At 39.4% G+C, this 17,357-nt stretch overlaps 1 protein-coding gene across 1 annotated transcript; it reads right to left on the bottom strand.

The window, feature by feature from the left end:
- Positions 1-7,579: 7,579 nt before the first annotated feature.
- COMMD2 (COMM domain containing 2) lies at positions 7,580-16,423 on the bottom strand. Its single transcript, XM_027092798.1, has 5 exons — positions 16,297-16,423; positions 16,124-16,201; positions 15,378-15,460; positions 12,102-12,275; positions 7,580-7,870 (listed from the first exon to the last, which is right to left on the bottom strand). Exons 1-5 carry the CDS (start codon positions 16,361-16,363, stop codon positions 7,673-7,675), a joined length of 600 nt encoding a protein of 199 aa, XP_026948599.1. The 5' UTR covers positions 16,364-16,423; the 3' UTR covers positions 7,580-7,672.
- Positions 16,424-17,357: the final 934 nt, after the last annotated feature.

The raw sequence follows: 17,357 nt of genomic DNA, 5'->3' as shown, positions 1-17,357 counted from the left end.
ACAGGAGCATCGGGCTTCCTGGTGGCGCAGTGGTTGAGAGTCCGCCTGCCGATGCAGGGGACACAAGTTCGTGCCCCGGTCCAGGAAGATCCCACATGCCGCGGAGCTGCTGGGTCCGTGAGCCATGGCTGCTGAGCCTGCACGTCCGGAGCCTGTGCTCCGCAATGGGAGAGGCCACAACAGTGAGAGGCCCGTGTACCGCAAAAGAAAAGAAAAAAAAAAGAACAGGAGCATCTTTGTGAGGCCATGTAACAAGTCATCGAGCAACTGGCGGGGCTGCCACTAAAATGAACTTGCGCCAACCATTCTGAGTCCTCAGGTTGCAAAGTCCCAGGAGAGAGACTTATGGGCTCAGCATGAAGAGCGGAGGGCACATGGTCTCTTGTCTGACCGTCCCATCGAACTGTATTCAATTGGAAAGAAATTGTTCTCCAAATGTAAATTGGGGCATAATTGCCAAGACAGCAAAAAACGATCAAGGGGAGAAAAGTGCCTTCCTGATGCCCCTAGTAAGAATTACCGCCTCCCTCATTTATGTATGCACAGTTCCTCAATTGTTGTATCTTCTCCTATGCCTAATCACACTCTGATTGAATCGATGGTGTTTACATACATTTTCCTTTCCTCCACTAGCTTACAAGCCTAGAAGGCAGTGGCTGCAGCAGCTGCATCACCCAGAAAATGCTGTCCTAGAGGCCCCCAGTGCTCTATTTCAAAATTAGTAAAAAAATATTCTGAGTGAACTTAAGTGAAAGTAAATGCCTTTTTCTCTATTCCATTATAGACAATTTTTATAAATTTTTAATAGTTTTACCTTTCTAATGTGAAAAAAATACAAAATGAATATGGAAAGACATAAATCCTCCTTAGTTGCTTTCCTATCTTCTCTAAATCTGTAAAATGCCCACAGAACATCCCTCATTTTAGTAGGAAATCTTCTAAATTACAATTAAAAAGGATATAATATGAATCTCATTTTCTTTGGAGCTGACTCGGCTAAGTCCCTTCAAGTTTGGCCAACTAGCTCCCTACCTGGTATAACTTTTTTTTTTTTTTAAATCCACTGTCTTTTAAAAAACTATTTATTTATTTATTTATGGCCGCATTGGGTCTTCGTTGCTGTGTACAGGCTTTCTGTATTTCTCTAGCTGTGGCAAGCGGGGGCTACTCTTGGTTGCGGTGCATGGGCTTCTCATTGCGTTGGCTTCTCTTGTTGCAGAGCTCGGGTTCCAGGCACGTGGGTTCAGTAGTTGTGGCACACGGGCTCAATAGTTGTGGCTTGCAGTCTCTAGAGCGCAGGCTCAGTAGTTGTGGCGCACGGGCTGAGTTCCTCCGCAGCATGTGGGATCTTCCCGGACCAGGGTTTGAACCCGTGTCCCTAGCACTGGCAGGCAGATTCATAACCACTGTGCCACCAGGGAAGCCCCCGGTATAACTTTTGAATTAGGCTAGAAATAAAATGCTCAGTTCACTGGAGAATAACTCTACTAATAACTGGCTAGGAAGAAATTGCTCTCAGACTTTTCTAACTTGTACCTGGGAAGGTAATTTTAAAAAGCCATCATTGTAGAAAATACATTATTGAATCTGTCAGAGGTTCTTTTACAAACATTATAAAATAAAATGCAACAGGTTAATTCCATAGGGAGACCAGGAATAGGACTCAATCCAAAACCGGAAAAAGCAAGGGTGTATCCATACAATGAAATATTATTCAGTCATAAAAAATGCATAAAGTACTGATATATGCTACATACAACATGAACCTTGAAAACACTATGCTAAGTGAAAGAAGCCAGACACAAAAAGCCATATATTGTATAATTCGACTTATATGAAGTGTTCAGAAGAGGCAAATGCACAGAAAGGAGATGAGTGGTTGCCAGGGACTGGAGGGAGGAGGAAAGGGAGAGGGACTGCTAATGGATATGGGTTTCTTTCTGGAGTGATGAAAACGTTCTGTCATCAGATACTGGTGACAGTTGCACAACTTTGTGAATATTCTAAAACCCACTGAATTGCATTTTGCAAGGGTGAATTTTATGTTATGTGAATTATTTCTCAAAAAAAATTTTTTTAAATGGGAGGGAGGAGGCTGAAGAGATTTGGCATGAAAAGAAATTGTTCTAAGGGCCTAAGAAAGGCACGGAATTTGGTTTTCATGTCTAAGCAAAGAGTGGAACAAAAAAGCATAGGAAAGAATACCCCATAATTACACCCTTAAGGGTCTAAACATTAAAAAAGAAACCTTTTAATTACATTGCTTATATTGTGAGACAAATCATCTTCACCTTTTTTGGGAAGTATATGGTGACTCACTCATTTTTTTTTTTTAGGTACTCAAAACATCGTCTACAAGCTTTTTTAGTTTAGTCTATGCCTTGTTACAACAGCCTAGCTGCAAATCAAGTAATTTTATTATGTTGCAGGACTTACACTCACTTGAGCTTTGTAAGAACTTTTTATTTGGAATAAAAGCTTATGGTTTGCAGACCATGCCAGGAAACCACATCCTAACCATCTATACTTGTTCCAATGAAACTCAAAGACTTCCCTGGATTTTCTTTTCCTCATTCTCTGAATTTTAATCTGTGTTTTTAGCCTTTGAGTTAACTGAGAAGCCTTTTCGTTCTGTGAACTAAGCACATTCCTTCAAAACCACAGGCATCCACTTCTCATTGGATTTATGACAATCACAACATTGGCATGCAGGTATTAAAAAAACTCAATTTGCTTTTCCCATCACACCTCTGGTTACCTCAGGGAACCCCTCTTCAGTGGAAAAGGGGTAAAGATAATTTCTGTCATCTAAACCATGTCCAAGTACTCCACAGTATTCTGTAGCGATCTGTCCTTTCCTCTGTACATTTCTACAGCTCTAGCCATTGAATCATATTAAAAGTTTTGCTCTCCAGAAGAAGGTGGAGTTTCAAAGAAAAGTGGTTCCAACAGACAGCTTCCCTTCCCTTCTTCAGAATAGCCCCCTTAGGATACTCCTTTCTGCAGCCTGATGAGTTTATGAATTAAACTATTTTCAAGGATGGAATGGCCTGAGAGCATTCTAAACTTTAGGACTTCACCCTTTGTTTGACACACAACATGGGTTATTCTGAGTATTTAATAAATATTTAATGCAGTGGAGTCCGTACCTTTGTAAAAAAAAAAAAAAGAGCTAGAAAAGGTTTTAAAATTTGCTTTGTTTTCCTATCAGCACAATGTCATACATAAATGGGTGGATTATACCTCAAAGTAAAAGAGTAAAGAGTAAGAAAAATTAAGAAGAAAAGAGGTAAAAGCTGTCACGTGATTTGTGAGAAAGGGCAAAAATCCTTTTCTTGGCGTTGCCTCTTTTTAGCTGATGGTTGGGCAGACTGTTCTGCAGAAGATATGGTAACTGCAGGAGAGGAAAAAGAAAATTGTAGTCTTTGCAACTAAAACATATCAATTTAGGTGCAAGTATAATAAAAGTGCATGGCCTCTCACTCTGATAGCCACATAATTAGCAATATTTCTAATGATAAGATAATTTACACTATAATTATTAAAACATTTATCTTATAGAAAGTTAATTGGGTTTAAAATGGCAACAACCTGATAGAAGCCAAGTTTCAGAATACATTAATGCAGATATTTGTATTCCCGATGCTCCTTTTTACTTTAGGTCCATTAAGGAAATAAAATCACAGTTCCTATATTTCCCCATTATGGTAAGTAGGATCTTACGGACTCGTGGCTACCAAACATAATTAAGTCATTTGAGTTCCTGAGCAGAGAGGACTGGAGCTATACAAACATAAAACAAAGAGCCATTAGTATTCAGTGATTGAATCACTAAATATATATACTTTATTGCCATAAAGTACATCGTTTTCTCATCTCGAAGTAGTACATACTATTTTGCAAAGCTGAGAAATAATGGGTTTCTTCTGCTTTTATAATTAAAACATTGCTCTCGAAGTTTGTAAAGCTCACTGAAGTAACCACATTAATGGTGAAGCTGGGCTTCCTTGTTTTAAGGAAAGTATTTAGGTTTGAACATAACGGTCATGGTGGTTTTAAAATGAATATATTTAAACTAGAGGCAATGTAGTATGATAACCATTTTTACCAAAATATTTTCTACCATTAATGAAAGAAAGGAAAAGGGATGACAGTAACCTATTACTATGGAAACTGCGGAAGGGTAAGCTAAAGAGAGACTTAAACATATATATAAAAAAAAAAGTACAGAGAAGAGTGCATACATTATAGCAGGAAGATTTTATACAGCAGCTGACAGATCTTCCTGACCATGAAGGCTATGAGAAACTACAAAGAAGTATTATGTGTTTTCTCCTGGAGATTAAAAACAACTCCACTTAGATATAATATTACCTAGAAAAAGAGACCTGGCTTAGCTAGTATCTTGAGATTCCCATGCTTCTTTCACTGGTGTGGAGAAAAAAAGACGGAAAAAAGAGACTCTAGACCAAGCCTATAGGTAAAACCCTCAGCGTGTCTACCTGAGCCCTACGGGGACTAGGCAGTTTTGAATAGTTGAGTTTTCTGGAGAGTTATATGTATATCATTCTAAGAATTAAAATTTTCGATAAAGGTACTACTAAAAATGTACTTAAATTCCCTGATCTTTTTTCTTCTTCCTTTAGACTTCAAAAAAATTTTTTTGTTATTCAAACTCAGTATAGAAATCAGGTAGCATTTTCTGTTTCTTAAATAGAGTATATGAGACAGAATTCAAGGCTACAAAATAATGAGATCCTCAGGTCTACACAAGTATTTTCTAAAGCCCAATACTATGCTAAACATTCTATATATGTGGTCTCATTTGGTCTCTACAAGCCAGTGAGATAGGTGTTATTACTCCTATTTTAAAGATGAAGAAAACAAGGCTTTGGGAATTTATCAAGGACCCAAAAGAAGCCACAGAGTCTAAAATTCAAACCCTTTTGTCCAGTTCCAAAGACTGACCTCTTAACCTTCTCATAAGATTATATACTAAAGGGCCACATACTGCTATAAGTGTTAAGGGCTCCCACACGTACATCCCTTACACACACTTAATGATTTTTCAAACTTTCCTTGGTATCCGGTTCTCACTTTTCAAAGAAGTATATTTTCTTCTTATGGTATCCCCACCACTTTTCTAGTTGCTGCTTTATATTTACCTAAGCCTGGAAATATCAATAAAAAAACAAGCTCATGGAATTTTGTGAAACACAAAGGAGACTTCCAATGGGTGAAGTATATGTAGAACTTTGTGATTATACATATTATTTCCTACTCACCGCTCTGTTCTCTGAGATGAGATGTTACTATTCTGGCTTTGAGACATAAAAGCTATTCCACTTGTCTAAACATGCATCAGCAAATCCTAAAAAATTAGCATACTCATAACCCAAAATGTTTTAACAAACATTTAGACAGTTACAGATGGAAAGGAACATCCCAGAGTCAAGAAACCTGGTCATATATGAGAGTAGAATAGTGACTGCATCTGCAGAAAATACGTTCATGTACAAGTTACAAAAAAAATCAAATGTGCCATAAAACAAACAAGGCAGAGGAATGCATAAGGGTGTGGAGTGTCCAAACAAGAAAAGGAAGAGGCTCATTAGATGGTCTGTAAAAAAAACGTGAGTCCCACATTCAAAAGGAAGTTAGGAGACTGCTCCCAACTCACTCTGGCCCAAAAAGGCAAAAAAGGCAGAACATCAGAAAGAATAACAAAGTACAGCCAAAGGAGACCGGGGGAGTTTGATACAAATAAAAAAAGACTAACATGTGCTTTGTTGTTTTGCTTGGGGTAGGAACAGTGGATACGGAGGAAGAAGAAAGGTTGCCCTAAGGAGACACAGGGATATTATTTCAGTCTTGGCTGGAGTCAGCCCTGCTTATCTCCCACCAAATGCGGACAAATAAGAAGGCTCACAGAGGCTATTTTCATCATATAAGCTGGGCAGGCATGTTGCTTTTAAACCTGATGACATATGCTACTATTTCATGTAATATATAAAGTTTCCTTTTGTTTGTGAGGTTGTTAATATGAAAGCTTGATTAATCAAGTTATCACTATAATTAAAAATTATCTGATTATAGTTTGCTAATATCTGATATTATAGTTATTTTGCAACTGCAGAACATATATGTATGGGGTGACCCAGATGCCTGCAGGGGGATGATGGGTGGCAATATCAATTGTGCTTTTCTTCCACTGGCCTCTGTTTCCGGCTGGGCTCTACTTTAACAGAAAGAAGAAACATGATGTCACTTTGACCTGAAAATCTCTAACTCTTAGAAGGCAAAGTATTGATAGAGCTTAGAGTACAGTTTAGAGTCTGACGTTTCTAAAGACCTTCCTGAGTTGCTGCATGGGATGAGATTCTCAGAATAAGGTCTTGGCTAGATATTTAAGACTGAACCCCAGTTTCTACCCTTCCATACGACTTTCTCCTTAAGTCTGTTACTCCTTAAGCCTCCTTGTGTCTCCTTAAGTTTCCCTGTGTCCCTGTACTCTATGAGGCTGACCTGACACATCAGCATCTGAATTTTTCAGGCTCACAGCTTACAGTTACCAACTAGAAAGCAAAACAAAACAAAAATCAAGTTTGTAAGGAAGAAGGGATATTTGCTTGGAATGTAGTAAACATGGCCTCTCTTTGCCCTCTTTATATTTTATTCGAACAGAATTATAAAAAGTGACTATAATTTACATCCAGGTAATTAAGAATTGATTATATTATGTCTGCATCCATTGTTTATAAATGTAAATGACAGTGTATCTGTTAGATGCTTTGGATAATAGGGAAAAAAAGTAGTCCTTAATAAAATGCAATATATTCACACAAATTTGAGTACTATTTAAGCTTATTATCCATGGCAACTTAAACTTAAGCAACATGGTAAATACTTACTATATTCACAGGCAAAGAAAAATGCAAGAACTGCCTAAATATAGCATTAAAAAAATTTATATTCACTTCCAACTATCTGTGGCTGTTAACATCATGGGGTGCTTTTAAAGGTCACAAACATTAAACTGTCTAGGAATATTCTGAATAGTAATAGCATTACATTGTGAACTTTACTGTCAAATTTAGGCCAATAAGGAGGAAAATAATAAAGTTAAGTAGTCAGGAAAGTATCAAAAAAAGTACAGTCATTTATATATACAGAGGATTTGAACAGTATAGATTCACTTCCAGTTGATTCAATCCTATTTACACATTTAAAATACAAAATACATCTTTTTTTTTTTTGCGGTACGCGGGTCTCTCACTGTCGTGGCCGTGGCCTCTCCCATTGCGGAGCACAGGCTCCGGACGTGCAGGCTCAGCGGCCATGGCTCATGGGCCTAGCCGCTCTGCACCATGTGGGATCTTCCCGGACCGGGGCATGAACCGATGTCCCCTGCATCGGCAGGCGGACTCCCAACCACTGCGCCACCAGGGAAGCCCCAAAATACATCTTAATTGTCAAGAAGCTGACCACATTTAGCACCAGGAAAGGAAATTTACTTAGCCTTTGATCATGACCTCAGTATCTTCACACAGGAAAAGAAATGTTATGAAATCTCTAATTATTTATCACTATCAATTAAAAAATTTATTTTGAAAAGTAACTGCTGCATATCATCAATTCACAAGTGATTCTACGGGAAGGAAACAAGTTGGGACTACTTGATATTGCGCACAACTCTCCTACAGTGGTTTGTTTTCATTTCTTCCAAGGCTTGTTCCAATTGCTGAACCAAATGAAGCAGGGTGGCTGGGTCTGTCTGCAGAACTTGGGTGTTGTGATCTCCGTTCTGATTAAGGTGCAGCTTTATAGTCACTGATGGTTTCATCTGTTGCCTGAGGCTTCTGCTTGCAAGCTTGATTTTAAATGGAATAAGAGCATAAGGACTATTTAATAATCATGCTAAACATATAATAATTACATTATACCATACATAAAAATCTAATTTCAGATGAATCACAGATTTCAAAAAGAAAAGTAAACTTTAAAACCTTTGGAAAGATGGACTTCCCTGGTGGCGCAGTGGTTAAGAATCCGCCTGCCGATACAGGGAACACGGGTTCGAGCCCTGGTCCAGGAAGATCCCACATGCTGCGGAGCAACTAAGCCCGTGCACCACAACTACTGAAGCCTGTGCGCCTAGAGCCCGTGCTCTGCAACAAGAGAAGCCACCGCAACGAGAAGCCCGTGCACCGCAATGAAGAGTAGTCCCCGCTCACCACAACTAGAGAAAGCCCATGCGCAGCAACAAAGACCCAAAGATAAATAAATAAAATAAGTTTATATTAAAAAAAAAAAAACCTGTGGGAAAAAAAAAGAAACCAGAATGTATAGTCAATCAGGATGTATAGTCAGCATGGAAGGGTTTCTTAAACATGATATAAAAAAAAAACCATAAAGCAAAAAACTGATACATTGAACAATCATTAAAATTTCTTCGAAGGATACCTAAAAATGGTAGAAAAACAAGCCACAAACTGAGAAAAGATATTTTGTAACACATACAACCGAACTAAAAAAAAAAAAAAAAAAAAAAAAAAAAGAATGTACGAAGAACCGCTCTGATTTAATACAAACCCCACAAAACCAAGAAAAAATTGTACAGAGACCTATCTAAGCACTCTGCAGAAGTAACGCAAATAAACATAGGAAATATGTTCAACTTTATTAGAAATCAGTAAAATGGCCAATAAAATCATAAGATACTGTTTATCTGACTTGCAAGAATTAGAAACCTGTCCATACGGAGCACTGTAAGGTGATGGTAATGAAAACTCTCATCCACTGCTGGTGAGAGTGATGACAGAATCACTTTGGAAAATGTATACATGACCAGCAGTTCCACTCCTAGGTATTTACCTTAAACTCTTACACATATACACATATTCATAATAGTATTTGCTTCCAAGAGTCCGAAACTAGACAAATCTCAAATATTCTTTAACAACAGAATGGATAAATTGAGAATATTCATACAGTGAAATGCTTACTAAATGACAGCAAAAAGAAGTGAACTACAGCAACATGAATTGTCATGAATAAATCTAAAAAGAAAACATTCAATCAAAAAAGCAAGTTGCAGGGCTTCCCTGGTGGCACAGTGGTTAAGAATCCACCTGCCAATGCAGGGGACACGGATTCAAGCCCTGGTCTGGGAAGATCCCACATGCCGCAGAGCAACTAAGCCCATGAGCCACATCTGTTGAGCCCGCATGCCACAACTACTGAAGCCCGTGTGCCTGGAGCCCATGCTCCACAACAAGAGAAGCCACCTGAGCACCGCAACGAAGAGTAGACCCCGCTCGCCGCAACTAGAGAAAGCCCGTGTGCAGCAACGAAGACCCCAACATCGCCAAAAATAAAAAAAGACAAAAAAAGAAAAAAAAGCAAGTTGCAGAAGAATACATGAAAATCTAAAAACTATACAGTCTAGTGAAAATATATATATTAAAAACACTATAAAGAAAAGATTAACAGAAAATTCAGGAATTCAGGATAATAGTTACCCTTAGGGGGCTCGGAGGGGGTTGTCATTTGGGGAGGGTGATTCAAAGGTACTGAATGACAGTACTACAGGATAAAGAACAGTAGCCCACAAAGTTTTCCTTTCCACAAAGTTCTTGATATGGGCTTATTTTTTTAATGGGGATGAAATTCTGTCCTTCTCCCTGTAAAAATAACAGCAGCAACTTTAAAAGGATCAGCCCTAAAGGTAACATGCTCCTGCACCGGTCTCAGATGCATTCAATTCACTGATGCTATTTAACAAGTGCTGGCAACTTATGAAGTATGGGAAATGCTTCTATTAGAAACTAACCTATGATGATTCATTTATTTCCCATCAGCAACTGCACAATAATTAGCTGGTAACTATCCATTTGCTACCAGTCTCCATGAGATGAGTCAGCTACTCAAAAATGAAAGGTTCTATATCCTGTTACTAGTTTCCTAGCCATTTATCTGGTCTTCATCTGACAAGACTTCTCTTCCTTCCTTCCTTGAGCTCAGTAAATCCATTAGTTCTCTGAGTAGCTTTTTCAGCCCTTAAATACACCTCACCACATGGCAATATTCATTCAATATACCCTCAACATTAAACTGTATTAGTCCTTGCAGTAACACAGCAATTCAAACTCATTTTACTGGGCAAATGAACTCTCTTGAGTCTAATTTTAGAAATTTCAATTGCCTAAGTTTCTAACTTCTAAAAATATCTTAATAATGGAAAAACTCAAAGCAAATCAATAGAGCCGAAAAAAAACTCAAAGCAAATCAATAGAGCCGAAAATAAGGGCTACTGGAACCCAAAAGTCAGAAGCTATCTCCACATAAGAGAGGGATACAAGATAAACTAGTGCTGAAGTTCATGAACATGACCATCCCCAAATCTCCTCCACCTGGTCATTATGAGAGGACATAAACATAAAGGCATAACCACAGTGATCTCTTCCTCCCCGTGAGCCCCACAGGAGTTGCTGCTTCTAAGGTCTCCAAGAGCATAAACTGTGCCAAGTTCTTTGCTGTAGCCACACCACTTGGCACATGATAGGTGTACAAGAAATATTTAATAAATAACACGGTTAAGAAGCTGCTGACCACCTCTCCTTATTTATATTCAGTACTGAATGCCTATTATGTGTCAGGCATTGTGTCGGAGACACAGTAGTGAACAAGACACAGCACTTACCGTCAAGGAGGCTATAATCAATTTATACTTTCTCCTGTGTTAATATATATTCAAGCACTCAACACACTGGGATATAACTGCTAAACTCTAACTGAATTTCTATAACCTATCTGGGCCATTCAAATGAGGAAGAATCCAATATTACAGCAGTTTACAAACTTTATTGCACATTAGAATTACCTGGGTGACAGGGGAGCTTTAAAAAATCCTGATACCCAGGCCAAACTCCACACCAATAAATCAGAATCTCTAGGGTAGAACACAGACATCAGAATTTTTAAAGTTCCCTGGGTTATTCCAGTGTGTAATCAAGTTTGGGAACTAGGGAACTATCCCACATATTCATTTGTTCATTCCCATATCCATGTGGGCCTTTACAACTTACGCTGTCTCCTCTGTCAAGAATATTACCCTGGTTTTCTCTACCCATTCATTTTTCTGAAATTTCACCTCCTTTTCTTGAAGCTTTTCTGGATCATGCCAGTGTACACTGAACTACCTGAGCTATATAGCTTTTTTGAAATACTCAGCTGTACCTTCATTTATACAATTCTATTCTTTTTTTCCTCTCCAGAACCTTATTTCACAACTATCTTTAATGACTAGTTATTTTGAGGACACTAATATCCCTAACCAGATAACATCTTTTCCAGCTGAGAAAGTGTCTTACACTTCTTTTGTGTCCCAAAGCATTCAGAACAGCTCTGATTACAGCTGATTAGTGAGTGGATGGCATTTAGCAAACATCTATTAACTAACTTATCTGTCACTGCTTGAGAAAGGGTTCACGTGATAGTCTGAAATATCCCTTTTGGTTATTTATGTGGCTTTAAAAACAACTCAATCTCACAAAAAGAAGGCAGACACAGAAGAATATTTACTGAATCATTCCATGTATAGAAAGTTAAAGAGCAGGAAAAAGTAATCTGTGCATCAGGAGTCCGGACGCTAGTTACCTTTGAAAAGGAGGATAGGGGAAGTAATTGGTAGGAGGCAAGGAGGATGCTTCTGAGGTGCTGGTCATGGGTAAGTGTTGGTTTCATGAGTGTTTTCAACACATAATCCATTGGGCTGTATATTGACCTGTGTACTTTTTTTACATATGTGTTTTATTTAGACAGAAAGTTCTTAAAAAGCTAAGCACCACTTTAAAAATATGGATAGCCATCTGCTTTTGCAAATAACCTATTTCTTATAAACTTCACAAATTAAACCAATGTGAACACATTAAAAATACAAGAAAATGAACTATTTGGGAAATGGTCTAAAAATGAACATTAAAAAACTAAAGTTTCAAACCAGAGTTTGGTTAAGATGGTAAAGAACACAAGAAGCCTCAGGACATAAGCCTAAAATAAATCTTATATTCTATGGCAGGTTTAAAAAAAAATAGTCATACCTGTACATCTAGTCGCCACTCAAGGCTGTGGTAACTGGGAAGGTCTGGTGCCAGTTCACTCAAGATAGTTCTGATCTCTTTTCTGTTGTCCAGATAAAGCTGAAGCAACAATTTGTTCAATTCCTCAGAGAATCCAAGAACAAACACCGAGTCTTGGAAATCCAGTTCAGAAATCTAAAAGTGAACCGAGTTTAACAGAACATCAAAATGTATTTTTGTCTAGGAAATGCTGAAATGCTGGATATATGCAAAAGAATATGAAATCCCTTAATTCTTTCTGTCTAGTAAAAGAAATAACACTTCTTAGTAAAAGGCAACCCTTGCCCACTATTCCAAATTCCGAGTTTCTGATACATAAAAATAAGCAACAAAAACAAAAATAAACTAGTGGGACTATTTCAAATTAAAAAGCTTCTGGGGGCTTCCCTGGTGGCGCAGTGAATAAGAATCTGCCTGCCAATGCAGGGGACACAGGTTCGATCCCTGGTCCGGGAAGACCCCACATGCTGCAGAGCAACCAAGCCCGTGCGCCACAACTACTGAGCCTGCCCTCTAGAGCCCACAAGCCACAACTACTGAAGCCTGCGTGCCTAGAGCCCGTGCTCCGCACGAGAAGCCACCGCAATGAAGAGTAGCCCCCACTCACCACAACTAGAGAAAGCCCGCGCGCAGCAATAAAGGCCCAACGCAGCCAAAAATAAATAAATAAATTTATAATAAAAAATTAAAAAAATAAAAAGCTTCTGCAGGGCAAAGGAAAGCATCAACAAAATAAAAAGGCAACCTACTGAATGAGAGAAAATATTTGCAAATCATATATCTGATAAAGGGTTCATATCCAAAAAATATAAAGAACTCATATAATTCAACAGCCAAAAAACCAAACAATTCGATTAAAAAATGGGCAGAAGATCTGAACACACATTTTCCAAAGAACACATACAGATGGCCAACAGGTACATGAAAAGATGCTCAACATCATTAATCATCAGGGAAATGCAAATCAAAATCACAATGAGATATCACCTCACACTTGTTGGAATGGCTCTTATCAGAAAGACAAGAGGTAAGTGTTGGTGAGGATGTGGAGAAAAGGGAACCCTCATGCACTGCTGGTGGGAATGTAAATTGGTGCAGCCACCATGGAGAACAGTATGGAGGGTCCTCAAAAAATTAAAAATCGAACTGCCACATGATCCAGCAATTCTACTTCTGGGTATTTATCCAAGAAAACAAAAACACTAACTTGAACAGATACATGTGCCACCATGTTCACTGCATCACTATTTACAATAGCTAAGATAAGGAAACAAACTCATTGTCCATCAATGGAAGAATGGATAAAGAAATTGTAGCATATATACACAATGGAATATTATCCATCATAAGAAAAAATGAAAGAATAAAATCTTGCCATTTGCAACAACATGGATGGAACTCAAGGGCATTATGCTAAGTGAATTAAGTCAGAGAAAGGAATACTGTATGATCTCTCTTACATGTCAAATCTTAAAAAACAAAACCAAAAAACCCACCAAGGTCATAGATACAGAGAACAGATTGGTGGTTGCCAGAGGCAGGGAGTAGGAGGTGGGATGGGAGAAATAGGTGAATGGTGTCAAAAGAATTTTTTAAAAAAAAAGGCTTAGTGAGAGAATGAGGGCTCCTGGTTTGGGTAAGTCCTAGTGGGATACTCAGATGCTGACTGGACACAAAGAAATCATATATTTGACCAGGAAAGGGAGCTGGGAGAGAAGGGCATGGAGTCACAGTTTTGCTGTCCAATGGTTCAGCATTACTGGGGACCAATCCTAATACTGGCACTGACCCTCAATAGGATATAAGGAAGCTGCCAACAGCAGCCTTGCTTTTACTCCCTTATTGGATGATTGAAGTGAGGAGGGGATAGAAAGGTAGAGAAAAGGTAGAGAAAGCACAGTCTTTCTCTTTGCTCCTCTTCCTTTCGTTGTATTCACCTCAGCCACTTTAGCTCTACTTTCCTTGCTCTTTTCCAATTTCTGCATGTCACCCTTTCTTTTCCAGGTTTGTTAATGTCATTAGACTTGTTTCTGTTTATAATAGCATAGGCTTCTGTATTTTATCCCTTCAACAAATATTTTCTGAGATCCTACCTACTGTGGGATAGGTCTTGTGCTACGAAGACAGAGCTGAACAAAACAAACAGGCTCATTGCCTTTGTGGAGGAGATTATAGTCCTTGGGGCCGGGCAGGTTGGGTTAGCTGACCAATCACACCAGGTGGTCTGTCAGAAGATTCAGTTTGACTACACAGAAGAGCAAGAAGCTAGAGATCTATTCTCAGGAGGGGAGCAGCCAGGAAAGCTCTGGATAGGGCCAGAAAGGATTGCTTAGGGCAGCAAAAATGAGTTCCCCATATCAATTAATGGAACATGGATTTATGGGACAGGGCATTTGCTGTAGACCACCTCTAAGTGTAATATTTTAGGAAGTCTGACAAAAGGGATCTATGAAATAAATTTTTTATGTAGTTGCTCATAACCACTCAAATAATCTAACTGTTAGGGTGAAAACAGCTCAAGTAAGCCACACTGCATCTTTTATCACTTCCAGCATTAAGATTCACTATCAAAATGTTGAGCCCCTAGTGTAGTTTCCCAAATTCACCTGATCTTAAGAATCACTTGAAGCACCTTGGGAAAAGATTAATTCTCAAGCCCCTCCTCTGGAAAGCCTGATTCAATAGGTTTGAGGTAGGAACCGGGAATCTGGTTAACAAGGGTCACGTGTGATTCTTACAGAAAGGTAAATCTGAGACACGGTAGAATGGATAATATGTAAATTAAGCCCCATGCAGCCACTTGTAATTTTTCAAATATTTTTCTCTATTATGAGCATGAAGAAACAAATACTGGTACAAGATCCCTCAGCTAGTATTAAGGAAGGGGAAACTAACACTTAAAAAAAAATGGAAAAAATGTTCTCAATTCTCCAATAAGCTATATACTGCTAATGTGCAAAAAATTAAATCATTTCATTCTCCCTCCTCTTGGGATACATATTATAGTATATGGTTTAATAACATGCAGAATTAGAGGCAATTCTAATTTATACTGACAAGAGGTGTTCATGCCAGCAGATCACATTATAGTCAGATTGCTTAGGCATGGCTTCACTAAATCCATTATAAACCAGTAACAACATTACTGAAATGAGCAGATCCTGCCAGGACTGATGTAGAGTATACTGAACCTCCTTAAGGTCCTGCTAATACAAAACAGTCCACAAAAGCCCTTACCATGAGCTTTGAACTTTCAGTGAGGAGGTGTATTAATCCTTCCACACCATGTTGGACAGTGTCACTACTCACGCTGAGTTTTCCTGAAAAAAGAGGAAAAATGAGCAAATAAATTATGTGGTATTTATTCTTTTATTCAAACTCTAAAGGGTAAATGTTATCTATTATTCCATGTTTTCAAACACTGCAATTATTATAAAAAATAATTACTTGGTAATAGCCTCCGGTTCATTCTCCACTCCCAGCCAAATGCCTTCAGTATTTCCCACCATGTAACCTTTACAAAAACAGACCCGTGGAGACAATACCAGGCGCACAGTCCTTCTCTTGAGTGCGCCGCTACTTCACGCCTGGCAGAAGGGACAATAATAGATACCGTCCCTCCTCCATCGGGGTAAAAGTCCTTCAGCAAAAGTAGATGTCTGAACAACTAATAATAACCAAACACTTGTATATTTATGGTTCACCCAGCTATTCCACACACTTGGATGCAGGTAAGCATCACAGTATTCTGGCAGATGGTATTATGTCCATTAACACGTCAGGAAATCGACTTAATACAGGCTTTTAAAAACTCACAATACTTAGGGGACGGGCAGGATTTGCACCCTGACTGAAGAGCCCTTCTGCTTTTATTCTGCCACAATGGGAATAAGACCTTTAGAGTCCCAATAACCCCTTCCCCTCCAGGGGGACAGAGAACGCACTTCGCACAGTTTTCAGCGCTGTGCCTCCCCCCTGCTTACTCGCAGCGCCTTCGTAGATCTTGGGGTTAGAGCCACGCCTCAGGAACTCCACCGCAATTCGCCCAAACTCAGCGACCACTGCAACGGAAGCCACGAGACCCTTAGCACCGGGCGCTCCCACCGATCCCCTCCCAGACCGCAGAGCACCACCCTCCGCCGCCGGGCCCCCTGACCCGCGCTGTCCACTTGCGGCAGGAAGGCCAGGTGCTCCTTGTGCTCCTCCGACAGGTCCAGCAGCATCTTCCCTGGCTAGCCGATTTCACCCCGCAGCGCTAACCCCGCCCTCGCCACTTCCGGGCCCTGAGTCCAAGCGTAAAAAGACTCCGGCGTCTCAGCGTCTCGAGCTTTCGGGTCCGACTTACCGCCGTCCTACACTCAAATGCCTTCCGCGGCGCAGACTGGGATGAGAAGATTCTTCCGTTCGCCAGTCAGTTGTAGCCTGCCGGGTGTAGAATGCTATGCTCTGAGGAAGATGAAAAGAAGTTTAAAATTCGACACGCCCCCCCCCCCCCCCCGTGGAGCTTACATTAATAATATCAATAGCTAACATTTATTAAGCACTATGTCAGGAACTGTTCATACAGTGAACTTATTTAGAGTTCACAAGAACCTTATGAGGTAGGTACCATTATTGTTCCCATTAGAGACAATGAAACTGAGAGACAGGTCAAGCAGTTGAAAGTAACTTTTATAGAGGTATTAGTTTGTACAGAGCTGTTGTATATGTTATCTTACTTGATTTATCTTATTTAATATGCTCAATAGCCATGACATCATTTGTACGGTGCGGGCCATCGTTTGTACAGATGAAGAATCCAAGCTCCAAAGACTATGTCATAAGCCAGTGACAGAGCTGGAAGGAGAAGGTCAGAGCCCTTGATCACCTGCTCCAAAACCCATCATTCTGCACAGGAGGCTGAAAGCTGAAGGTTGGTAACAAGTTCTGTGAGTGATTATAAATTAGGATAAAGACAATGAGGACGAGGAAGACGACGACTATGCTTGTCTTTATTTTTATGTGTTGGGGGCAGTGTGAGAATTTGGTTCCTTTACCCACTCACTCTTCTCACCTGTTGTGGTGCAAATATAAGAGACTACAGAATGGCTAATTGATAGTCTTCAAATCTCACTGTCTTGGTGGGGGAAAGCATGGGGGAAAAGAGAGAGAGAGACGGAGAGAGACTTCACATCTACAGTTGTTATATCTAGGGATATAGATAGAAAGCTGTCTGTC

This window comes from Aethalodelphis obliquidens, unplaced genomic scaffold (genome assembly GCF_003676395.1).
Source record: "Aethalodelphis obliquidens isolate GAN/ISIS:26980383/991018 unplaced genomic scaffold, ASM367639v1 scaffold81, whole genome shotgun sequence".
NCBI classification, from domain to species: domain Eukaryota; kingdom Metazoa; phylum Chordata; class Mammalia; order Artiodactyla; family Delphinidae; genus Aethalodelphis; species Aethalodelphis obliquidens.
The sequence above is the reverse complement of the archived record's forward strand: the minus strand, read 5'-3'. Positions and strand labels throughout refer to the sequence as shown.